Below are 26161 nucleotides of genomic sequence, written 5' to 3'. Positions count from 1 at the left end.
TGTGGATTCTTTTGGTTTGGTTTGCCTTTCTGTAACTCCTGAAGGAACTGGAACTCTCAAGAAGTTTAAGAGCAATTAAGCTTTTCCATCTGGAGAGATTTTAAAGCACTTCACTGAAGCACATGTGGCATCATGTGCACGCCACACTTCACACAAGAGACCCCAGAACTGTAAAAATTAAGGTAAATGCACGTCTTTAGTATGGTTTGGGGATATAGTATAATCCTAGACTCATCAAGAATATTATAAGCATGAGAAAGAAGCAATATCTCTCATTTCCAGTGCAACCAGTCACTCGAAGAATAGAATGCTTGTTATTTCTCACCTTGTTTCACTGGTGTAGATTTACTCCTGACCGGTCTACTTTTCCCTGCATCGACGGCATTTCCACTCCGGCTCTGTGCGTTGGAGCCTGAGGAAGATGATGGTTGGCCTTCCATCTCCTCACCAGTGGCTGAACCCAGCGGTTCTTCTGCCGTATCTGAAACTTTAGACAGGGCAGACAAAATGTTTCTATGACCTTGCTCTTTCAGCAGGTGGGTTTTTGTACGTGGCTCATGAATATAAGCTTTAGTCTGCATATGCAAGTTGCTGCAAGAGAAATGATGCATTTTATAAAATTTCTCCTCACCATGAGATGAAACTGAAGAGCTAGTCCTAGTCAGAGGCAGTGAGGTATTCTGGTTTGGTTTGGGTTGAATCTTCATTTGTTTCTGTTTCCCTTTTGGGCTGAAGACACAAAATATTCCAAAGAGATAAAACTGTTAGTACCAAAAGACAAACACAAACCCAATTTCCCTTGCGAAGTGTCTTGGGTTTTGCAGCAAATGCATAACACCAATGATCTCTTCCCAGTGCTTGCACAGGTGTAGCAATACTAAGAACAAGGACAACACCATTCAGTTTGATAAAGGCACGTGAGTTTGCAAGAACAAGATTTAATCTCACCTTTTAAAACAAATACTCAGTTTACTAGTAAAATGTATCATACGGAAGTCAGAAAAGTGTTATACAACACTTTCTCAACAGTTACCAAAGGCAAAAAGAAGCTTGCTCTTCTGTTTTCTCCAGAGGGAATAATTCTCTAATCATACAGCCTTTACTTACCAGAATTCTGCACAAACTACAAACTGACCGTGGAATTTGAGCTCATGATTTTATCACCCGAAACAGCAACTGCCTCGGGAAACCAGCAATACCATTACTGAATGTATTCAGGAGGGCACATCAACCACTGGCATCTCAAACGAACCGACAGTGAATCCCACACTATCATTACATTACCTTGATGCTCTGCTAGTTGAGGGGGAACTGCTGCTGCTCCTCAGCCGTTTTCGGTACCGTGGCCTCTTCCTCTTCTGACATTGCATTGCTGATTTGTACTCGGAGATGATATTTTTCATATGGTTTTCAAATAAGGCAGATAGTCGAAGTGTCATGCTGTAAATCTGGAGTGAGAGAGCATGGTCATACTTATTACAAGTGGAATAACTAGAAAAAAAACAATCACGGAGATGCCCAGACTTTGTAGCGCAAAAGAAAAATTCATGGTGACATTCAACTATGAGGCTCTTCACAGATCATTTCCTTCCATGGTACAATGGTATTCTCACAACAGAAAGTGTTTCTGTAAAAGGATTTAATTACATACAGTACAGAATATTTACAGAGTTAAAGGAAAACAGATATCTAGATTACTGAAAATATAGCCCCCTTTTTTAATCTCCATAAAGCACGGAAACACTCCGTAAGACAACTTGAAGTACTAGGGAAAAAACAATTGTGCTTTGCTGCCCCCTCACCTTCGCTATTTGCTTTAATTCCCTTTGTGACGAGTCCTTAGACCACCCTACAGACCCGCACGCACAAGCCAACTAAAACGTCCTCATCCCTGATTTCTGTGAGTCAAAAATCTCCAACCATGTTCCTGTCCCCTTTCTAGGCCTTGCCTCTGTGCAGCCTCACCCCCCAATTCACTCATGTTTGTTCGAGATTTTACCTGGGATTTGTCTGAGTTATGACAAATCGATAGTTCAAACTCAGCATAAATAAAACAAAGTTCTTGATTCCTTCCTCATACCCTCCTGCTGCATCCACTCTTCCGAAAATTGCGTGAACACTGCTAAGATGTTGTCACCGTCTCACACTCAGCCGCTCCCCATTTCCTGCAGTCTGTCTGAATAGAAAATCTCTTTGATATAGAGTTTTCTTTACTTTTTCCTCAAAATGGGCCAGAAAAACCTCAGGCTGAGACTAAGAGTAAGACCCCACAACCTCCTCCTGTCTCTCACCATTTGCACACATGATGAAAGCTCCTTGCAGCACCTTCTGCTCTTCCTCCTGCTTGACAGCACCCAGAATAAAATCTTGGGTCACACCATGGTAGGTGCCACACGAAAATTGTACAGAAATACTAAATTCTGTGTATTCTTGTGCTTTAAGTAACAGTAGCTCAGCCTAGCCCCACGTGGTCTGCATTTCCTAAGGCGTTTTAAGTGCTCCTGTTTCTACACAGAAATATTAGGCAACTTGGTAACCAGCACTCTTATCTATGCTAAATGAGTAAGCATCTCACTTAATATGCAGCTTTTCCTTATAATGATAAGGTCATTCCAACACCATTTCTCTTTAGTGTCTGGAAATGCAGTCAAAATTCTTTCTATTTTTGTATTATGAAGAGGTCAACTACTTGAACTGTATTTTGCATCAATAATGGTAAAACCTGTACCTGTGTCCTCCTGCCAACTTGTGATTTTTTGAGCGTAAACAACATATTATTAAAATATATTGAAAATTTTAGAATCGTTTGATCGTATAGGAGCTGAGGAAAAGCCGGCAGGTGATACACTGCCCAGGAACACATCTCGAACACAGCCACGTTTACGTGATCAGTCATACACTCAGTCGCTTTACCTAGAGCATATAAAATTATCTATATTCTAACAGCTCAACCTGCCCTTTCCCTCCTGCTGTATCTTGTTCAGGGCTCCAGTCCAATACATTTTTTCTGCCTGAGTAGATCCCTACTCCTGCACGCAGAAAAAAGCAAGATTAGCACCTGAGAAACAAGCAAAACCATGCAAGAGTCTCACCAAGTACACTCAGGAAACTAGAAAAAATTAAGTATCATAATGCTCTCAGTAGAAATATTGGATAATACTTGCAGTTACAGTGATTTAAAAAAGATCCTACTATATATATATATATGCAGTTATCAAGCTGATGGCCTTGCTTCCAGGAATAAACTATTGAAAAAATAAAAGCAACTGGTGATCAGTTTTCTGCTACAAACATTCAAAAAAACCAGTTGCAACAGTAACCACACAATTTCTCAGCAGCTTTAAGTTCAGCAAGTTCAGATGAAAATGAAATTCAGAAGCGACCTGCGTCAGCAGAACAAAGCAAGTTTATAACCATGAGGCCCAGAATTGACATATGCTACTTATTTTTATTTCACGACGTGGTGCTTTGCTCTCAGATACAGACCTCATTTCATGCGCTGTATTTATGTAAGGCCTGGGTCTTTGTAAAGAAGGGATTAAAATTTATGACTTACTCGAGACTTTTTATTAGGAGTGTAAGCTTTAGAGTTGCAGAATATTAAACGAATGTCTTTGTAGAATTCCAAGGGACTAGTGTAGTTTCCTGCTTCCAAGGTTTCTTTCACAGTGCTGAAGTCCATAGGAGTGTCTACAATATCTCGATAATCCTGTAAGAACGTACAAAAAAATAATAAATAAAGGCTGCCACATCCTACAGCAATAAAACCATCTGAGTGTTCACCCGCAACAGTGGCTCTTAAATAATGATTTCTTTTGAGAGTTACTGCAGAGAATTGTCTGCAAACAGCAGCGCACAGAACACAGCGCGTTCCAGCTCCAAGAGGGAGAGGTTTTGCCAAAGGATGAACAATGGGCTTTTTTAATTTTGAATATGGAAGTTGTGCTTACAGGGTAGGAGAAGAGATCGACCGGCTGCCTAAAAGGCTCTGAGTCCTCTCTTTCATAAATCAGGTTTAAGAGTTGCTTGCATTGCTCTTTCCAAGCATCAGGACTTGCCTTCACGGGTTGCCTTTTTATTCGTCGTCGTACCTGCAGGAAAACAGATATACTTCGTGATTTTTCAGAATATTCAGATTTTTCACTTTAAGTCCCTATTAATTTACCAGCACTCTGACTCAAAGCAGATTTCCACAATCAAAACCAGAATTGCAGCAAGATTAAAGCACAGCTGATGGCACAACAATAAGCAGTCTGCAAATGGCAGAAATAAAAGGAAGATTCTTCAGCAATTAAGCAAATTTTCCTGCACGATAACCGTCTGCCAACACTTACACACACGTGCAACTAAAGTCACATCAGCTCTGGCAGATTTGAACCATTCCAGATCTAAACGTGTGTTTCAGTACCTGCTCCATCTCCCTTCACAAGCAGAAATATTTACTCACTCGTCTTTTTCCAGAGGAAGTTCCTGGAGCATCTGAATCCACATCTACTTCTGCCACCTAAAGGCAAAGGACACAGTTACACACGAACACACGTGAACATGCCCTCAGCATGGAAAAAGGGGCTAAAAATCAAAAGCCAGCCAAAACAAATGCAATTTTAAACCACTCAAATGCAAGGAATGGTTCAAGCAAAATAGAAATAGATTCCAACTAGCACTTAAATAACTTTAAAAGAAAAATGAGGTGGGTAAGCTGTTTCATCTCTAAGTTTGCTTCCATAGGAATTACACATAACCGTGTAAGAAATAAGAATGGTTTCTTTTCAGTGCTTAAGACTCAACGAAGCCCCAGCTTTGCAGCCCTGTGTTCCCCTGCCTAAATGTTCATGCCCTGAGCAGCTGGCCCGAGTCTATTCAGGTTTCGTTTGCTCCCTTCCTTACATCAGGTGTACGTGATCCTCTTTTCAGAATCTGGATTTAGAAATTACAACAAAAACTCCTTTGTAGGCAGCTTTCTACCACTAATTAAAAATCCATCATTTTGAGAGGACAAGCGGTTGCTTGAAAGCTCCTACAAAGAATCTGAAAGTAATTTCTTCCTTATTTTAAAACATCGTAAACCAAGACATGCTCTTTGAAAGGCTGCAGAGAAAGGAAGGTGATATAGCAGCAACTTTGGACACTTCTGAACAACTGGCAGCAGAAGGCTGAGTTGCGAAGGGAGGATCTGCTATTTAAGTCATGGAAATCCCTCATTTTCTTCAAAATACTCTTTTAAAAGAAAGTCGGTGAAAATAGATGCTGTTATTGTATCCCAGTTTTATAAAAGTAATTAAATTATTACATTGTAGGGCAGATTTTAAGTTTCAATACAAATCTGAGACAACAGCACCAGCCGTAAGTGCAGGTACATATAAATCAGGTGTGCAAGCAGCATCAGGTTTAACTGGAATATTTCAAAACGGCCACAATGGAGGACGTCTGGGGGAAGGGAGGAGGGAAGAAACCTCCTCACTAAATCTTATGCAGGCTCATGTGTTAGAAAGCAACACCGAAAAAGTAAAACACACCCGAGTGATTTAGGTTATAAGAGGCCACCTCTTTGGAACAGAAACTAAACCACACTTTGAAATGTTTACAAACTGCATCTAAGGGGAGAAGGTGTAAGGAGAGAGAAGTTAAAGGAAGGGATATCTGACCTGGTTTTTCACTCCAGGGTACAACTGACAGGAAGTGACACGGAATTACAAAAGAAAACCAGCTCTGCGGCCTCCCTGACAATAGGAGAACTGTTGTCCTTCTGGTTTGGCAGACAGAATAATCCCCAGTTCATATTCCTTCCTTACTAACACTTCCTCGCACAACACAACGTGAGTCAGTCCATGACTTACAAAGACTCAGTCATGTATTGAGAGAGGATCAAAATCACCAGTTCCGAGAACCATTTTTACTTACTTAAAGGAGCTTATTGCCCCAGGTCAGCAATTTAAATGACTTAAACAGGCTCATCTCAAAAACTCAGTGCAACTACCCATAAAATAAAAAATCCCACAAAAATCTTGACTCAGATGTTTGTCCCAGGTGCTGAATATGAAACGTAAGACGTTCTGACGATTGGATTTAATGGTCTTACCTCCTCTTCTTCATCAGTACTGCTTAGGTCTTCTGCTTTCACCTTGTTATATATTTCTAATATATCAGTACAACTCTGATCCCTGCAGGACAATAACAAAAGTCAAAAATACGTGATCGAATGTCTCAGAAGCTCAAGATGTCAGGTCTATAAAGTCAAAAACATGCCTACCCTATGAAGCGAAGCAAGACATCTGTTACAATTTTGGCTGCTTTGACTATAGGACTGTCTGGCTCGTTGAAAGTCCTCGCATTATGTTCAATGTATCTCACCTCCCACATCAGTGCAGAGATTCTCCTAAAGAAAAAAGAGGGATGGAGAGGAAGGTGTACATTATTTTCCTTCTGAGTTCAGTAGGATTCCTCAGAAAAAGTAGGAACCAGGTAATTCAGATCCAGGAGAAATAGGTTCCAGGAGGTTTCTGTTCACATACTGCTGACTGCCCCAATGGCTTTGTGGAAAAAGATGTTCCTCTTCAAAACAGCAATGAAGAGATTGAAAAGAGGAAACAAATATACTGAAGGACAGTGCTGAGTACTCCCAATTAGAGAAAGCCTTGGAGATAAAATGGTCCTCAGAGGGGATAAAAAGAACAGGACGTTATTCACCCCCAGATTAACTGGAAAAACAGCTTTCCAGTTTACAGCACTGTTCAGCCCATCTCTGGCCACTGCAACGCAAGCAAAGCATCTGGTTCCAAGGCAGCAGAGATACAGATGAAGCAAATATTTGCCCACAGCCAGACAGAATCTGACCTTACGCTGTTGGCCTATCAAAGAAATATATCACTGAAGCAGCATTACATAGTATTCAGCTAAACGTAGTATCCTCAATTGGGCTACAGAAAAACACAGATTAAAAACAAATCAAAATCCAACTGACCTATAAAACCTGTTTTCGAGTCTCCTCCTGATGGTGGTGAGGTCAGTTGGGTAAGCAACAACAGTGCAATACATGGGATAGGCACTAAGGTCCACCGGAACAGCAAAGGGATTAGAAATGTCTGAAAGACAAAACATCAACATCATTCAGATGCCTCAGAATTCTGGTACCAGAAACTGTAAGATAACTAGATACCTTATAATGGGTTTTCTTTCTAAGAATTCAGTAAAAGCGATAGAGCCGGTTATGTCATTACCCAAAGGGTAAGATTCTTCCTCTTGTACCATCTGTTAACTACTCTTGAAAAAGCTTTTTTTTTGTTTAAGCATCACATCTGAGATTTGCAGGCCAGCAGCCAACTGTATTGCGGAAAAGCAACGTGGCATATGCACTTGCAACAGGAATACTACAAGTGACATAAACTAAGAATACAGGCATGTCCTGTGTATAAATATAGGACAGAATTTAAATCATAGCATGCTATTAAATTCCTACAAACTAAGAATACAGACACGTCCTCTTGTCTAAATATAGGACAGACTTTAAATCGTAGCATGCTATTAAACGCCTACAAACTAGTTACAAGGGATTTGTTGGCGAGGATTTGTTGCTTGTTTTTTGAGGGTTTTAATTTAATGTTTTGCTTATTGATATTTAGATATGACCCACTGAGCATCCCCCTTAACTTGAAAGGAAGCAGGTCAAGCCCCAGAAAAAAAGGGAATAAAACTGAAAAGGACACTGTATGAAATTCAAAAGGCTCTTTTCAGTCATTTAGCTGAGCACATTTCAAATACTCCGCAGTAACTCCAATATCCTATCCACTCTCCAGTCATGCGCCACCACACTGACATTCTTAATCCTTCCACCTTTTCTCTTCAAACACACCAAGGGAAAGTAGTTGCTCGATCCCCCGGATGACTCGTTCACATTCTTCGTCTCTGGAATGGGCCCCCCATTCTCCTTCCTGGGGTTTGTAGAGAAGAGCTGTCAGTTCATCCGGCGTCACAGGAACTCCAGCACCAACCTCCTCCGGATAAGCAGCTAAATATGAAGAATTCAACAACAGTAAGTACTAGCAGTGGTAAAAAACTACTTACTTTGTATATGGACGTGAACTCAACACACACTTACTTCCTTCTGGAATTGGTTCCATGTCCCACGGACTCATCCTCTCTCTTTCATTGTTGTCCCAGCTATTAAAAAAAATACATTCAAATGCATAAGTTAGAGCTGATTGTAAGGATACTCCTTTTCTCTACCAGACTTAAAAGGTCCTGTCTATTAGAAACTACACATGTCACTAGCTCCACTCCAACTCCTTATTCTTCTCTTGTATGCCCTATATACTCACTGCGTCGCTTTTTACATCAAAAGCATTGTTTTATGAATAAGCTCATAATTAAATAACTGAAACCAAAGTGGCTGATGATGTATTTAAATGGGAAAGAGGACCCTAGTTCTTGAGGTACACATCTGGGTTGCATGTAGAGGTCTAGGAGACCCAGAGCATGTAAACATGTGTGCGACATCCCAGCCGTGTCAGCACTTACTGAACACAGTAGCACTGGAAGGAACTATCGGGATATTCCGCCTGGAAAGGCTGCTGACTCTCCACAGTTCCAAACCACCAGGCGTCATCTATTATACTGCGAAATCTATCCCCTGTAAGGACAAAGATTGCATTCAGCAAAAGAACAACGTAAATAATTGGTAAACACTTCTTTTTAGAGAATCGACTTCATCTTTCACAAACGCACTACTTCAATTCTTACGCTTCACACTCCAGGAATCAAGCCCATCCCCTAAAGCCACAACTTTCACATCTCTGGTTAATTAGTCACAGCTGCCTCCACGTCTCAAATTACAATAGAACAGGACATTCTTCTGCTATCACAGGCCTTGGAACAGTTTCTCTCATTTCTCTTTTTTTTCCTGTTACAGGAATTGTGGCAAACATCAAATAAAGTTTCCAATGATCGCTATAATATCATGTGTGGTACAGTCCTTTACATCATGTAATACTGTATCCTATTAAACAGCTGCAGGAATGTTGCAAAACATATGGAAGTGGGAAAAAAAAATAGTCACCTATTTGCCAGTTCCTTTCTTTGGCTTCATTATAAAACTGATGCAGCACAAGGAAGTCAATAACATCTGGCATATCGTGGTACCTTCATGAAACAGATAAAAGAAGTTGCTTCTATTACCTATAAACTTAGTTCTACATGTACAATACAGTCTCAAAACACACAATTTCATGCATTTTGCTTTCAAGTTTGGTGTAATTACGTCATCATTGTGCCTTGCAAGAGAAAACAAAAGGAAGGGAGGAAGCTCCTAAACTGCAAGAACTTACTTTATGGAAAATGATTCTCCCGTCATTTTGCCGGTGATGGGATCGAGGAATGCAAGCTTCAAGCAGCAGAGCGTCGGAGGCCCAACTTCATATTTAATTCCTACAGTCTTCACAAATTCTTGTTCCTGTGTACCAAGAAGCATGGAACAGTATTATTTTAACTTGCTAACAACACCATCCATGTTCAACTATCAAACATATTAATAAAAACCAAACATGTTTCCACTCTAGAGCCCAGGTAGTTTTCCCAAAAAAAGATTTTTTTTCCAAATATTACAAATCAGTCGCAGGTACCTTAAAAAGGAAAACAAAAAGGATATGAGATGCTCATTCCCTTGATGGATTTGTGAACAGGATACCCAAAATTATTTAACTTTGGTGGCAAGGTTTAAGAACATACCACTCTGCTTTTAATCACACCGAGGGCAGCAGGGCCTCTCGCCCTTGCACAGCAACACGCAGGGGAAAGAAAAGGAAACTTTCTCTAAAAGCGGAAATTCAACAATAGCCTTTATGTTCACGTCCTGTCAAACATCAGCAGGTGCTTAAGATCTCCGTCCTACACGGAGTACTATTTTCTTTGCCTTGCAAACTGATGATGCCTTTGAAGATTACAGCTGGAATCACTGAATACCAAGCACTAGTAACTGGGTATTTTTCCAGTAAAGCCATTATTTTCATTAATAGAACCACTGGCACACACATATATGAACCTTAGCACATATACGTGTTCTTCTCTTGACGTGAAATCTAAGTAAAGCTGAAAAAATATGGCAACAGTGTCGATTAAGTATTAAAGGACTCAACACTTCAAAGAAAAACATAAGGGAAAAAAAAAGAAAATCAAATTGACAGAACTAGGTAAATGTACTATCTGCCCAAGCCATCCAGAACACTCTTATTTTGTAAAAATATTGTAAGGTATTGTCTTGCCTGACCAAGAATTTAAGGACATTCACAATTTTACGCTTAGCAAGATCCACTGTTCAGCAGAGCTCGCGGACACGTTCAGGTCTTTCCACCACTGTGTCTTACTTCCTACCATAGCTTTTAAAACAACAAACAGAACCCAGATGTTCAGATCATTGTAGAGTGTCGACAGAACTATAAACAGCTTTTGAGTGGTGGGTTCTGCATGAGCTGGTGTTAAGAAAAAAAGAAAAAGTTGTAAAATAATTTGGGTTGAAAGTGACCTCATCCAGGCCAAAATCCTGCTTACTTAATGCTTTCTTCTTATTTTTCATACTGTTTTTTAATGTAAATTTAACACAACAGACATTCAGCTCTTTAAAGTATTTGGTCAACTTACCCTGAGTTCCATTTTGTTCCACGGTTGTTTTTGCATGTTAATACTGTAAATTTTTGCTTTCCTTACTGCCCGCACATAAGCTTCATGGCCTTGCCTGAAGTATATGATCTTAAAAGAAAATTTGAAAATCAAGTTTAGTTTCATTTACTCATAGTCCTCTTCCTGTGTACTCTAATATTTCCGCAAACATGTCAGCACATACTGCATGCTTTAACCTTTCAGCACATACTGCAGGATTCACTGACACTATTGCTAAACGGAACAATTGTGACTCAAACAAGCTCATCATTCTCGGCGGGGATTTCAATCACTAATTACCTCGTCTCCCATCTGTGGGACGAACGGCGAGCGGCGCGGGATCGTGTCCAAGATCCACTGCGGGGCGAGCCATTCCTCGCTGGGCTCACCTTCCATGGAGAGCAGTCCGCTGGCTTTCTGAAATATAGCCCAGTATATTTAGAACACAAGCTGTAATTATAGTGGCAGAACATATAAAATCCCAATCATCCAACACTTACTGAAGATAATTAGATATGAGGCGAAGTAAATGCTGGAATGTCAACCTTCCAAAAACCTCAACTAAATAGTAGGGAATAAGGCACGTTCATCAATATAATAGATTAAAATGTTTATAAATAAAGATATTATATTTCTTCAGAAATATTCCAAACGTCTTCTTTAAGAAATACTAGGAAAAAGAAATCTGACAATGTAGACACAATATGGACGCATTATAATTTGGCAACAAAACCACCTTGGAGTAAATTTGACTGTAGTGAAGAGAATAAATCTAGGAGAAAACAAGCCACCTGTTTGGACAAATAAAAGCCTGCATGAAAATGGGAGTCCATCTGTGTCACCATAGCACCTAACCAAAATTAGTCTGCTATTACAATTATTGTGCTATTTGTAGGATTGTTCTTACTGTATATTCGTTTATGAAACACTTGCTTTGAAAAAAAACACTCAAAAAGAATATACTAATAAAGTAAAAAAGACACTAACACGTTTAAAATGCTGACCTTTTTTCTAGGTTGTTTAAGTTTCCTTCGTTTTGGCTCCAGTCCTTTTGTTCCCTTCATGTTTTCATCTTCAGAACTACTACAGATTTTCCGAGCTGCCTGCCTGGTTTGTCTCTTTGGAGGCTGGAGATTAATTCCAGCATCTGCTGTCCAGTCAGAATATTCACTCGATGAATCACTGTAGATAATAAAAAGTTGTAGGAAAGAAACCAGCAGTTCAGTTTTCACACAACGGAGTGAAAGGTCCAAACACTCAACCTGCCCTGCTGGTTCTGTGCACCAGATGTCAGGATTAGTACCAAATTTCATTCTCATGTGAATTTAAAGAAAACTGAAGCGCTACCTAATTTGCCTATTTCAGCAAATTATTTTACCCATGGTAAAACTACAGTTATGACCGACCTCTATTTTCATACTAATTATCTCACCGATCCATAGACCAACTTCCTAAGAACTGACTGCAAGAAATGCATGAAAAATTTAGAAAACTAGAGCACTCTTCTAAAAATACAGTTCTGACTTCTTTAATATCCAAATAACACACATACAATATTTATATTAGGCCTTTCAAAACTGTCTTGACTGACTTAAATTACAGAATCAAGTCATATTAGCAATTAACAGAGCGGTGAAGGTACCTGGAGCTGCTTTCGCTTTGCCACGCTGCCATGGGGTCATCCAGAGACGCGTCACTCGTGCCAACCGTCTCATCTTCCTGTATTAAAAACAAAATGCTTCCCTTTAGGGCCAAATTTTAAATGTATTATTTTTGTTCGCAAGCAAGTTGTACAACTCATCTCACCTCAGGAACGCTTTATATTTAAGTACGGGTTTAACTTAAAGTAAGTCCACAATTTCTTTCAGTATCTTAATTAATACTATACTATATGCTTATATAATTTCTGTAGAAAGATATGTGAACTTTAATGGTATCAGAACCATAGAATTCATTACTATTTAAGTGTTTGATTAGTTAATTTAATGTCAAGCGGCCAGCTTTGTAGCTATTCTGTATGCTCAATACATTTACAAAGTGAAACTGTTCAGTCTCTTTTTACTTTGCTTGCTTCCTTTATGAGAACAAGTTATATTTAATCCAGTCTATTTTAAGTTCTTCCCTTGCCAATATCAATGATTAATACCAACACTCAGTCTCTTTCAACAGCAGTCTACAGATGTAGACGAAATCAAAGTACTGAGTGTGACCTAGAATATACGTGCTGCACGAAATCCCAAAATAGCAAGCGGTTTAACACAACCCGGTTAAATTTACTTGAAAATGTTTCAGATTTCCAAAAATACCCAACCTTTTTTAAGCTAGTTTTGAACACTGTACTGGCATAGAGGTAAATGATCCAAGATCAACATCCTACAGTAACACCACAAACCCAACAGACTCAATGATCTGAGTGTTTCTTCCTAAGTGGAGGAACTTGGAGCCTGGATGGTTCCGGTGCTCCCAGAGCATCTGTTGTCAAACCACGTTATTTTTGAGCGGGGAACCTATGGAAAGAGTGGTGGGATGTCTCAGACCTCAGAGGAGCTGTCGGATTCCTCCCGGGTGCGTGCGTTCTGACTCGCTCCGTGCTGGCTGTGCTCTATGGTGGAGCGCGTTTGGTAGGCGTGCTGGCGCTTGCGCTGGTTTCTTCTCAAAGACCTTCCGCTCCCCAGCTGGTAATCGTTCTTTTATTGCAGGACAGGAGAAAAAGATTAGAGATTTAATAAGGAATTACACAGCTAAGTGATGCCTCATTACTTTGTATTCCATTTACAAATGACAAAGAGGAAGTCAAGAATTGGAAATGAAAAGATCTTTTACACACTTGTGGTTGTTCACTCCAGTGCAGGTGGTTTTTTGTTCAATATCAATTCTTTTTAAGTAGCAGCCCTTCTTAGAAAGGAAGTTATGGAGAAATATCATTTTCCTGCAGTCTCCAGATAAGACAAAAGCTAGAGACTTCAAAAAACCTGTGGCACCTCTAATATTTCTCCTAATTTCCACAAGTCAAACTGCACATGCACTGTGTGCTCTATTCCTTCCCCAGCATCTCCCCACTAGTGAAGCCTTAAAGACTGAGATTTACTGCTGCTGTTTTCAGAGTACAATATAAAGACAGACAAATTACAGCTACAGAAGGAAGAAAGTGAGCCAGAGAAACAATTAGTACTATTGATCTTCTAAATAATTTAATAAAATTGGGTTCGGGGGGGTTTTTTGTTTCTCTTTTTTCCCCTCAGTGCTCAGAACTGCTTCACACGCAGGTTCTCTCTGTTACTGAACTAACTCACCCGCTGTAAGGTGTGGGATGGCTTTCTTTTCTTTTCAACAGTGTATAAACCAATTTCGATTTCACCTTTGGCAGCTCGACATTCTTCCTGGACTCTAACGACACAGAGGAAGCATCCACGTTATTCAGTAAATCATCATATAACTTGGCAGATTCATTAATAAACATGTTAAAATACTTCTGGTTCCCTTGCTATAAGAAATCAGTGCACAAGTCCTCCTAGCAGCATCCACACATAATTCACTCCTGGGACCACAAGTTAAAGAAGCAAACTTGTTCTTTAAATAAAGCTTCAGGAAAATGTGGTGTTTGAACTACTGAAGAAAGATTCAATTGTGAAGAGAAGGAATTACTATCCTCAACTCCCTAGCAGTGGCTACCACTGTAACCCTAATATTTGAATTTAAAAAATAATAATTAAAAAAGCCAACATATTTCTGAAAAATCATTTTTTTTAAAACTTGTGGCAGGTGTATGGAAGGATCATTAAACACTACGCAATGTATCCTACTTGCTGATGCCAGGGGGAAGCTCGTTCACCACCACCCTCCTGCTCCAGGCCATGAGGTCCCTCTCGGTGGCCATCTGACTGCGGGGAGCGTTGTTGTGCATCTGCCGGACGCCCTCGATCTGCCCGCTTCTCCGGAGCCCCACGTTGGGTGGAGACGCCACATCCAGACCTGGGCTTCGAAGGGCTAAGGAAGAAAAAGATGTTTCTTCACTACTATAAACCATCAATAAAATCTAGAATTTGAAGCATAAGGATTGCACAGAGTTTCTTTCTGTCAACAAATGACACTGATTCTATGTTAAGTGGCTTTGCCTTTTGCTTCAGACATATTTTTTTGTGTTTTGGCCTTGGATTACTGGAGGTGCATATGCTGCTGTAACATCACCATGCCTTGTTGTGTCTCTATCTGAGGCAAGCAAAGACTATAAACTATAATAAAAGTTTTAAAGGCACTTCAGCGACCTTTAAATCAAAGGCTTGTCAACTGTTTACAGGCTCTGAAATAATGAATCTTAAATTCTATGGTACAAGAAGAGATGAGGCTGACATCTAAAATGACAGACTGCCGCAAGGTTTAGGGTTTGTGTTCTGTCTCCATTTGTTCTGTATTTGTAATGCTTGTCTGTTGTGTCACCGGCACCGCTCCTGCTCCGGGCTTTTCATCAGGCACAACAATGCTGAGCTACAGATTCGGGAGAAAACAGACACTGTAGGGAGCAAAGTGAGACAAAAAGGCTCATAATATCAGAATTGCTGCCAGCATTGCCTTCATTTACCTCATCATTTGCGTATGCATCAACACAACCTCCACATGCTTAATATGGTTAACTGCATAAGTAAACTGCATTCATGGTTGTGCAAGCCTATATAAAAATATTTGGCTATTTAAACATCAGATACTTTAACCGTACTGTAATTAACTCACACAAACGGGCAGTTCATGTAGCAAAGTCACTGATCAATGCAAGTCCTGAAAGGTAACTACTTGAGTTTCTATATCAGTCGTATCTGGAAATTCCCTTTCACACAACTACAGCAACATACAAATAAAACTAAAAGACTTTTTGTGAGTTGAAGTTGGCTTTCAGGCCACCTTCTTGACAATACCAATTTAGATCAAAGCAAAAGTGGATTGTCAGCATTTTTTCACTAATTTTTTCCTATTCCTTCTTGAACTTGAAGACAAGCAGCTCCAAATCTATCAATCCTAATGAGCTTTGCCAGGAAATCCAATTCAAACATGGGTAATCAATCATTTAACCTGGAACTACCTTATTAGCAGATGTAAATGTTTTAAAAGCTTGGGCTGACTTGCAGCACAAGTCCCCAGCATCTGCTCACATCTGCCTGAGTTTCTTTTAAATTTTTAATTGCTGTGTGTATTAAAAATAAAATCACAGTAGCAGAACACTTAGCAGGAGAATAATCTCCAGCTTTCTAAGGAAACACTAAGACAGAGCAGACATGTTTATTTTATAAACACTGAGGCTCAGCCTTAGCATTGATGCTGCGACAGGAAGCCATTAGTCTGTCACAACATTGGATTCCACTGACATGCACTAATTATGTGCTGTTATCTTGACATTACGCAGTTACAAAGTATCTCTGTGGTGATTAAGTGACATCAAGACATTACAGTGAACTTTATTATTTTGGAAAGGTTTATAACAGATAAACCTCAAAGACATAGTCCTGAAACGCACATTAACACATTTTGATTTGTACCTTCCTGTGCTTTAGGAAACGAACTGATGGTGGTAACGAGGGACACTTACCTCCATTAACAGAGTGCGATCTGTTGAGTGGAGGGTTTGGAAGAGTTTCTCCTTCATTAATTAGTCTCAGATCTTGTTCCCTCTGCAGCTCTCTGATCATCCCATCGAGGATGCTCTCATCCTGGTCGTTAGTTTGCTGTCCGATGACTTGTTCAACTACTTCGCCATCACCTTGACAAGAACAAAGCCGCAACTGCTTATAAAATGCTCAATTTCTGTTTTACTAAACACCACAGAAACAATCAAATTTTAAAATGTGCACTATTATTTGTCTGTCCTGCAAAACACTTGATTCACCAGCTGCCCTTCTGCTCTTGTGTAATAAATGGAGGCAAAGTTCAAAAAAAACCCTAAAATTACAGACCACCCAAACCTTTAGAAATGGCAAAAAGAAATTATGTTTGGGAAGTAAGAATGGAAGATCTTTTCTGGACATCAGCATTTTGAAAAGTTTATATCTACAGGAAAAAAAATCTGTCTTAAAAAGAACCCAAAAGCTATTTTTTCAATCTTGTTCTCACCTTCCTGCTTCCTCACTCACAGACATAGTTACACTGAGGGCTATGGGACAATTCTTTAAACGTGCTGCCATATACCTGCTAAAAGTTTGCAGATTTTGGAATATTGCACTCTCCTCACGTTGCCTCCAGTCAAGTTGATTCCATCCACTTCCTTTATGCCATAACCCCCCCCCATTTCCTACATCTACACTGAATTTCAACCACTAGTTTCAGAAAAAAACTGAAACAAATCCTTACAGTACCATCCTACCGAGCTGGTGCTCAATCCAGTGCAATACATGTATTATGCATGAGTTGTACTCATCATACCATTAGCTACATATCCCAGCTGAGGAATAAGTTGTTCATCTTTGCAATTTTCCCTCCCTGGCACCAGCCGCTGGAATCTCGTGGGATGAGGATTTCCATCAACATCCACCAAGAACGGAGGAGGCATAAGATGCGGAGCCTGTTGAGTCTGTTCATCCAACACGTAGTTATTTGCATCGCGGATCAGCGGTCGGTAATCCGTATGGAAGAACATCTGATCTGGAATCTGCGAGAAAAGCGATTTAGTAAAGAAATCAATGGCCATTTGCAGCTGTCTTGCTGCTTTGGAACGGCTCCCATACCCATAACTACACTCAGGATCAGCAGAATTGTTACACAAAGAACAGATTCCTACCACAAATCTGTTTTATTACCAAGGCTTGGTGCAAAAATTCAATAGTAAAATACGCCAACAGAGGTGAATAGATGCAAGTTAATGCTTTGTTCTCCTGTGTAGAGATTCTCTTGTCTAAATCTTTTTGATTTAGGTAAACAGCAACTGCTGCTTGATGATCTAATTATGTCTGGGGCAGGTGAGGGAATAAACTGTAACACAAATATTTCTAAGACGAAATCAGGTCAGACACAGATGAGTTTAAAATTCATTCAACCCACCTTTTCATAATATTTATTGCATCCAAAACCAAATAGTAGCAGATGTCCATGAGAGTCTGTGCAGGCGAAATGCTGCCCATCTGGTGAGAACTTGCAATCGAAAACAGCTCCATGGCCTTGGCCCTCAATCTGCACACAAGCACAGCGCATCCCTTTCACAATCATGCTTTCTCTACAAAAGCATTTTTATGAAAATTTCACCAATTTCCACCAAGCACTTAATCCTAATTCTGTGTAAATTCTCATCTCGCTCAAGACTGATTTACACTTGTATTTTTTCCACTTCGTTATTAAAGCTTCACTGAACAGTCACGTCAACACCTTGCATTTTCTCTTTGTTCTGAAATTACGGTGCAACTTTTAAAGTATGTTCTGAAACAACTACTTAGAAGTCTACATTTATGTTAATGGCACGCAAGGCTGCCCCAAAGATCTCAGACGCGTTTTGGCTCCGAACAAGCAGGTTTCACAGCTCAGGGCCTGAAGCAGCGCAGCTGCATATCCTCAGCACTGGAACCAAACCAGCAAACCTGGCACTGGGCGCGTGAAGACGTAATAAATACAACAGAGAGCCAAGCACAGCACTTCCCAGCCCACTGCGCTGCGCTACACAGGTTTACTGGTTTGCATCGCGTCACTATCATCTTTTGCATGGTCTAACCATGCCCATCCACATGAATTATATTTAGATGTAAGAGATCCCATGAAAGACTTGCTGCTACACTGACAATATGCAACAAAGGATGTTGGCATTGCTTACTGAAGAGTACAAGGCTTTCTTTTGAATATGTAGGAGTTTTCCCCTAATCCTGCTGTAACATTGGTCACAAAAAGTACAAAATGAAATCTGCTTTTGCCTCAACATCTGTTTTACACGAACGTGAAAAACAAAACCAAAAAAACCCAAATACCTTCCCTGATCCTTCTTACCATGTTAAAGTAATTGCGAATTTTTGTTCCTTTGTCTATATCCCAAACAAAAATATTTCCATCGTGACCTGCTGAAAGTACAATCCTTTGGTCAAACGGATGGGCCTCCAGAACAAAAACTTCATCATCGTGACCCTGCAATGAAAAAGGGGTGAAAAAGAAAGAAAGATTTCTCCAAGTAATATCTCCAAACACGCCAGCATTTAGTGTGAGGACTTGAGTGTTACTCACCGCTAAGCTATGCAGGAGCTGCCCTGTGGATGAGTTCCACACCTTGAGAAGGAAGTTGTTGACTGCAGTGATGACAGTGGCATCGTATCTGTCCCAAGCCACCATAGTGACCTTCAGCTTAGTCACCTTGTCCTCTCCAGATGCTACATTGTTTCTGATGAAATTAATAATTTTAAAAAGAAATCAGTAAGTATTTAACAGTGCTAATTCAGAATGAAATTAGGAGGATGGCTGCCACCATTGTAACTACTGGTTAATGCAGGAGGGACAGGTGACATGCAGGGTACAGAAAATATTCAGTACCACTAAGATTTGCAGTTTTATTTCCTTAAAAAGGACAAGTTTCTCTTCTGTTCTTCTTAAATGATCAGCCTCACCTACCCCAATTCTTTCTTTCAAGTTATTGAGTTAATAAAGCTTTTTCCTACAAGGTATTTTTCTTATCAGTCATCAGTATAACTAAACAGCACAATGGGCAAAAACCTGGTACATAAATCCAAATCACACTCTGACAGCTATTCCCTATTTTAACTTTATTATTCATATAATTTTAACTGTATTCTGTAGCACAGAAACCAGAATAGTAGATCATAAAACATAAAATAAACACTAATGACCTGAGGAGACCAGTTATTGCAGTTCGTCCATAACTTTGCTAAGAGATGCCAGCAAACAACAGTGGGTTAAGGCATTTTTTTAAAAAACACGTAGGTTGGCATATGGTTGGTGAGGTTCTAGTAAAACCTCTTTCCATGAGATGAACTCTATTTGACATTCTTAACTCATAGGTAGAACACTAAATATTCCCCAATCATCAGAGCAGGGAACTACCAATGTATTAATATTTTCTTCTGGGGGCTATTTAACTGTGTAACTTAACAACAGAGCCCTGGCATTTTCAACACAACAAACCCACGCACTGAAATTAACTCAAAATGGAAGTAAATAAATGGTTTTTGACAGGATGGAAGATTTTGTTTGGTGTGTAAATGTTGCTGTGAGGTGCGTTCCGGCTTGGTTTGCTTTACCCTGTCATTTTAGTGGCCATATCCAGGACTACGCTCTTCCAATCGTGCTGCTGATAATGCCATATTCGTGCTGTTCCATCTCTGCTGCCACTGACAAACCTTAAGCTAGGGGAAAAAAAAAAAAAGGAAATAAAAGAGTCACAAAATTCTGAATAAAGATAAGTCACTGCTTTTGGTCTAATACCCACACGCCCATCACAGATGCTGATTTTCTCGCTATTCGATAGCTTTGCTATGGAGTTTTCCATCCCCACAACGGTTTGGGCATGTGAAATCCTGTGGCAAGAACAACGAGGAGCCTGGCAGAGTACGGTCATTCCCCGTGGAAAAGGTCACTACAAGCACTCACTTGGACGTTGCTCTGCAATGAACGTGCACACACACACGTACACAAGTATCTACACACTTGGAAGTGTATACGTGTGTATATAGAGTTGTTTTACTCTCTATATGCCCACACGCAGGCGTGTTTAACAAGTCATAAAATCCCCATGAAGTGCTGCCGCAGGAAACAGGCGCCTTCAAAACACCGGCGAGCCAAGAGCACACCCAGCACAGAACCCAGAATGGATTTCATCCTTTTTTCAACACTTATTCTTTACATTGTTTGCGCATCTCTGATCTAGAGAATGTAATTAAAAGCCGGCGAGGTTACAATTTTCATATCAGATATTGTACGGTACAAAAGAGTTCCTACCCCACAACACTAATTACATTTGGTTACAGCAAGCAGACGGCCTTGGAATGACTTCAATGTCATAATTCAGCCAAGCTGCACATTCCCTTTTTAATGACATCAGCAAATCTCTCGAGTGGTTCGCAGAGGCAGCAAAGAAAAAGAAAGTGCATGCCAGGAGTCCAGCATAAATTAGAATCCATTAGCTCAGGGAGACGGTGAAGACAGAGAAGGGAAATACCCAAGTTGAACACAAGTAAGTAGCCCTGCCTGTCAAGCTCAACAGAAATATTGTCATTTTTAAGCTCCTCCTCGTTTAAAAAAATCAAAGCATCCAGTGTATGTATTTATCGACATCAAAAAGCTCTGGCTGTCAGTGTCACAGAAATCATTTTGGTTGAGAAATTTGAAAAAAGGCTCCTCAAGTACCATTTTGTCACAGGATGGCCAACACCTTTAGAAGTATATTCCATTTATATACAGAATTACAGATAAATAGGCAAGTGATTGTTTCACCTTTTCAGCTTCCCTGGTCTGAATTTTTTCATCATGATGCTTCCAACATTTCTTTTATTTTTTCTTTATATTAACATTAAAAGGAAGGTATCACTTTTCCATTAAAAGCATCACTGTAGCACAGAATTGTGAGCAACTACATACCCGGCTGGTATAAATGATACAGGAAACATACACAAGACAAGTAAATTTAAACAAACCCCCCCAACAGACACATAATCTCTCAACAACACTACCAGCTTCAACATGATTCTCATATGGATCATAAATAAGAGCACAGTGAAGGAAAAAACCCTCCAAGATACAAGGTAGCTCTGCAGCTTCTTGTTTTCATTTTGCATTATACTAATAATTTAGATGCCATTAGTTCCTTGATTTCCTTCCATCTCACTTCCAACAACACACCAAGGCTTATTTTTCCCCTTTTATCTTTATTTTCTTTTCCCAAATGACTGCACTTGGTTTGTAGGCCCTTTTGGCTAGGGCAGACAGTGTTGCTCAGGTGCTCACCTAAGAACATATTTCTCTGCAAGTCAGTGTCATGCTCCCAAACTACTTAATACAGAGAGGACAGAGCGAGAGCAGTTGATAAAGAAGTAAAGGGGCCTCTTCATCTGTTCCCTGGTATAGAAACACGGGAAATATCTCTCATTGGAATGCAACAGTTACCGAGAGTGCTACTGTCATTGGTAGCCTGGCCTCCCCTTTGCCTCTAAGCTGGCAAACAGACGTGTGGTCCCATCACCGTCCCACCCCTTTGGGTCCGGAAAAAGGGACACCCAAAAGTCAGGAACTCAAACAAGAGCCGCACAGACAAATGAATGAGTGTATGTGCTTATTCTTCATCTTGCTCTAATGGAACTGAAATGATACAGCCAACATAACAATACAGCCAACAAGCTCTATTACCCCCACATGTAAAGTGATACTCTAATAAAGAAAAAATAAGAAAGAAAAGTAATTGAGAAACCAAATCCCTGATCCCATTATAAACAATTCACATACTCAGGTGTTATTGCCATCTTACCAGGTTAAAGGACCTTTAATGAAGATCAGACCACAGCTCCTTGCAGACTTGTCTGACCATCTGTGCATGTGCAACAGCTCTAACTTTTGCTCAGAACTACATTTACTGTAATACTTTTACTCCCAGAGTAACCCTGTCTGTACCTAACACGGCTACCTGTGCAGCCAGACACTCTGACAAAGAAAGGATGCAAAATTCAGTTTCCAGTTTGCTCAGTTTAAAAAAATCCAGAGGAAAAGCAGAGTTACAGGACATGATTGTTACAGCAGAAGGCAGCAACTTCAAGCTTGTGGACAGGACAAATATCTTGCAATCCACTTGAAACAATTTGTCTAAGATTAATCAGAGCCCGTTTGGTCCTGTTGCACTAAATGTTCTCCGTGAAGGTATTTGGAAAATTAAATACCACACTTGTCATGTGAAAATGGCAGGGCAGCCACTCACCTGTCACCATTGTTACAGAACTGGACGGCAACCACTTTGTCCTAAACAGGAGGGAGGAAAAAAATAGAAGTGCTTTGTAAGCTGAAACACTCATTCAAAAACAACCTAATGACGAGCTTCTATTTAGCAAATTGCATCTTTCCGTACATCTCCTACAACATACTACCTTACAAATTCCAGAACCAGAGACTTAAACGTGAGACCCATGACTCCCTCTGAGGTTCAGTGAATCAATTTAGACTCAGCCTTAATCCCTAAAATATTGTTAAGCTGGGCAGCTGGGCTATTAAGGTTCAGAGACAAATGCTCCAAACTCCTCACAAGTGACAGCCCTATCAGAGTTGCCATAAGTTTCATTTTCTGATATATTGTTTACCATGCACATAATAAATAATGTAATCATCACTTGCTCTCAGTAACAATAAAGAAATTAAGATCTGGTTCTGTTTTACTGACGCTTCTTTATGGGGTTTCATTAAAACCGAGACATTCAACTGTTTTAATAAAAGCTAGAAGACAAACTTGAAAACTAACATCAAAAGTCATTGTACAGATAATTAAAATAGTTTGTATTTTTACAAGAGCCCTTCTGCACTACTGAGAAAGGATGCTTTTAACTTTGCTTTATTTTTTAAATGAAATTCCCATAGTGATCCAAAGTTTGACTTCACACTCTAAAACCGGAATTACTTTGTTTTTCCTTGTCATGACAAGAAACTTCTTCTCAGTGAAGGTAACAGAGCCTGGCCCAGGCTGCCCAGGGGGGTTGTGGAGTCTCCTCTGCAGACATTCCAACCCGCCTGGACACCTTCCTGTGTAACCTCAGCTGGGTGTTCCTGCTCCATGGGGGGATTGCACTGGATGAGCTTTCCCGGTCCCTTCCAACCCCTGACATTCTGGGATTCTGGGATTTGCGGTCACAACTGGAGTTAAATACCCAACAGTAAATTTAATAGGAAAAATGACATCATGCATGAAAACTGCTTTAATTCCTCATTCCAATACAGACTTTCTTTAAGAATACGGGAAAATCACCTAGTCCCTGTTTCCTGGGGGAATGAAATACATAAGGCATATTTTGCACACATCTCCTACCTCAGAGGAATTTCAAAATAAACATACCACACATTTCCAGGCATTTAAATACCGCAGCACTGAGAGCCAACTAGACTCCAAAGACAGCAAATAAGCCGAATAGGATGTACAAAACCTAAGTTCCTGAAATACCATTAAGCAGGCAAAAAAAAAATTATTTGCTTTCTGATTCATCTCTTACCGTATGAGATTCTAACTCGGCCATTTTCTCTGGAGATTCTGAGCCCAAATAATAAATCCTTATCACATGGTCGGTACTACCTGTTGCAATGAACATGCCACCTACGAGAGACAGTTTCCTGTGAGAAAAGCCAGCTAAGGAACAACTCGTTTTAATTACTGCTTTATTGTCAAAGCAGCAAACTACAGGTACATAAAGAAAATGAAAACGTGTCCTGAACAAAGAATTAACTCTGACAACTTGTGCTTTGATCTGTGCTTTCTCAGACTGCATCAGCTTTAGCTCTAAAATATTTTCCAGCTGCAAAGCTTTCTGACCAAAGGAAGAGAATATTGCAAGTTACAACATGCATCCAACAAACTGTTGTGCTTTCTCTCAGAAATGATTCTCCATCAGCCAATGCAGGAAAATTAGATGGGGAATAGTTCAATATCCTCACTGGTAAATATAAAGCAGAAACTTTAAGTGCATCTTCAATATCTGTTTGAAGCACATGAGAGAAACTATGGTGCAACTGGGAGTCAGTGATAAAGATATTTTCTTGTAATCTTTGTTCTATTAACAATATTGCACAAAAAGGGCACCGTTGTGTAGTTTACTGCATTGAAAGGGTTTTAGTTATTTCAGGACTTCTGGTTTTAAAAAAGGAATGTGGGCAAGGCTCACATGGCTATAGAACAGCTCTGAATTTCAGATAGCAAAATTTAATGAGAAATTACATCATTTTGCTGGTAAAAATCACTATTTTTGAGAATTCAAAGCCGCAACAACTCATGTCAGTTAAGCTGATATTTTCAAACACATTGAGCTGATCCTCCTAGAAGTGGCCAAATTTGGAAGACCAGCAGAAGTGTAACCTTGGAACAGAGGCCGCCTGCCTGCCAGATTTCAAGAACTTTTCACTCATACACTTTACAAGATAAAACCTTAAAAGGATGTTACAAAGCAAAATCTCTGATGTGCACAACAGACTGACAGCGTCGTCTTCCTTGGAAGTGGTCAAGGCAGCTTAAATTAGAGGAAAAAAAACAAGAGAAAAAGTAGCTTGAGGCAGACGCTTAGCAGGGAAAATTTCAACCAATCACAATGTGACATGTTGTAATTAACTGAAAAAGGGTTTAATAGCATTTTTATTTAAAAAGAAGTGACAGTCTTGTCACCAAAGGAATTACAGTTGATAAACCACGTTCCAATGCACACGTACCAGAACTGAAAGACGAACAAGATATCTGAACACCAGGCCTGGACCTCTCTGTGAATTTGACGGGGCGATCCCTGTATGCAACAACACAACATTTTCACTTTTCATTACTGTATCCCAATGCCATTCAACAAGAACAGTGCAGTGCAGCAGGTTAAGGTCAACACACTCATCCTAAACCTCTTTAGTTCAGAATTCTCACCTAAGTCTGCGAGAACTTATTTTTCACTTTAGTAATTTCCTTCCTTAGCTTAGTAAGAAAAAAAAAAAGGTGAAATTTCTTCTACAACACTGTCGTGCAAAGCAAAAGCCCAGAAATAACACCCATGATCTCTGCCCCTTCTCTGGTTGTAATGTCACAGATTCCAGAGTACACACGAGAAAACGCTCACGTTTATTGAGAAAGAACACACCCTTATTTAATTACCCCAGCATTCGTCTCCACGCTAAAACTCAAAAGAAATTCGTCCTAATTATAATTATCTAAACAGGCTTACTTAAATTTCATGGTGTTAGCGTGCCACTGCCAGAAACAGATTGTTCCATCAGCACCAGTAGAAGTGAGGTATCGTGTTGTTCCTTTCCTTGCTGGAGAGAACTGAAAGTAAAGTTATAACAGTTAAATAACCTCATTGCTTTCTCCCCCACACCCTGGAAACTTGTAAATGGATGTTGACAGGAATCTTTTTTATTAATATATTGGCTTTCTCTCTGGGGGTCCAGAGTGGTATCAGGGATAAGCACAGAATCTGAACTTCCATAAAATAAAGCTGAGGAAATAGAAAACCCCTCCATTTTGCCCGGCAAGTCTTGTTTCTACACATAAAAGTCAGCAACTTGTAGAAATGAAGCAAGCCAAGAGCCTTTTAACGGGGTAACAAGATGAGGAACACGTCTTTCTAGGACAGGACTGGATCAAACCTGGTAACAAAACCCAACTGATTCCTGCACCCAGGCCCAGCAAAGACTCTGCCCAAAGCTCTGCTCTAAGGAGCAGGGCAGCTTTTCATCCTGGAGGATTTCACTTGAATTTCACAAATACGGCAATAACTTTAACCCTCTGGCCACCTGGTAATTTGGTAAAGGAATCAAGCACGGTTTCCTCAAAAACCCATGATTTTTTAATTACCAGAGTTTACAAAAAGCTTGTGAGGAATACACA

General features: G+C 39.9%; 1 protein-coding gene across 1 annotated transcript in view; it reads right to left on the bottom strand.

Annotated features, from left to right (window-relative positions):
- The window catches only part of BRWD3 (bromodomain and WD repeat domain containing 3), a gene marked incomplete at its 3' end in the record, with an annotated part of 75643 nt that overhangs the window by 30690 nt on the left and 18792 nt on the right, over nt 1-26161 (bottom strand). The window contains exons 9-39 of the mRNA XM_082062200.1: nt 25497-25597; nt 25003-25073; nt 23799-23899; nt 22523-22563; nt 19860-19964; nt 18832-18985; nt 18601-18735; nt 17671-17799; nt 17056-17281; nt 16226-16396; nt 14451-14634; nt 13941-14034; nt 13185-13334; nt 12290-12366; nt 11652-11829; nt 10948-11064; nt 10630-10737; nt 9321-9445; nt 9053-9135; nt 8515-8626; nt 8096-8157; nt 7850-8005; nt 6962-7082; nt 6251-6376; nt 6080-6161; nt 4448-4504; nt 3951-4091; nt 3557-3709; nt 1285-1448; nt 632-729; nt 326-487 (exon numbers count right to left, since the gene is read on the bottom strand). Coding sequence (XP_081918326.1) covers nt 326-487; nt 632-729; nt 1285-1448; nt 3557-3709; nt 3951-4091; nt 4448-4504; nt 6080-6161; nt 6251-6376; nt 6962-7082; nt 7850-8005; nt 8096-8157; nt 8515-8626; nt 9053-9135; nt 9321-9445; nt 10630-10737; nt 10948-11064; nt 11652-11829; nt 12290-12366; nt 13185-13334; nt 13941-14034; nt 14451-14634; nt 16226-16396; nt 17056-17281; nt 17671-17799; nt 18601-18735; nt 18832-18985; nt 19860-19964; nt 22523-22563; nt 23799-23899; nt 25003-25073; nt 25497-25597 — 3784 coding nt within the window. The remainder of the gene's footprint in view (nt 1-325; nt 488-631; nt 730-1284; nt 1449-3556; nt 3710-3950; nt 4092-4447; nt 4505-6079; nt 6162-6250; nt 6377-6961; nt 7083-7849; nt 8006-8095; nt 8158-8514; nt 8627-9052; nt 9136-9320; nt 9446-10629; nt 10738-10947; nt 11065-11651; nt 11830-12289; nt 12367-13184; nt 13335-13940; nt 14035-14450; nt 14635-16225; nt 16397-17055; nt 17282-17670; nt 17800-18600; nt 18736-18831; nt 18986-19859; nt 19965-22522; nt 22564-23798; nt 23900-25002; nt 25074-25496; nt 25598-26161) is intronic.

This window comes from Streptopelia decaocto, assembly GCF_964273445.1.
Source record: "Streptopelia decaocto genome assembly, chromosome: 10".
Taxonomy (NCBI): domain Eukaryota; kingdom Metazoa; phylum Chordata; class Aves; order Columbiformes; family Columbidae; genus Streptopelia; species Streptopelia decaocto.
The sequence above is the reverse complement of the archived record's forward strand: the minus strand, read 5'-3'. Positions and strand labels throughout refer to the sequence as shown.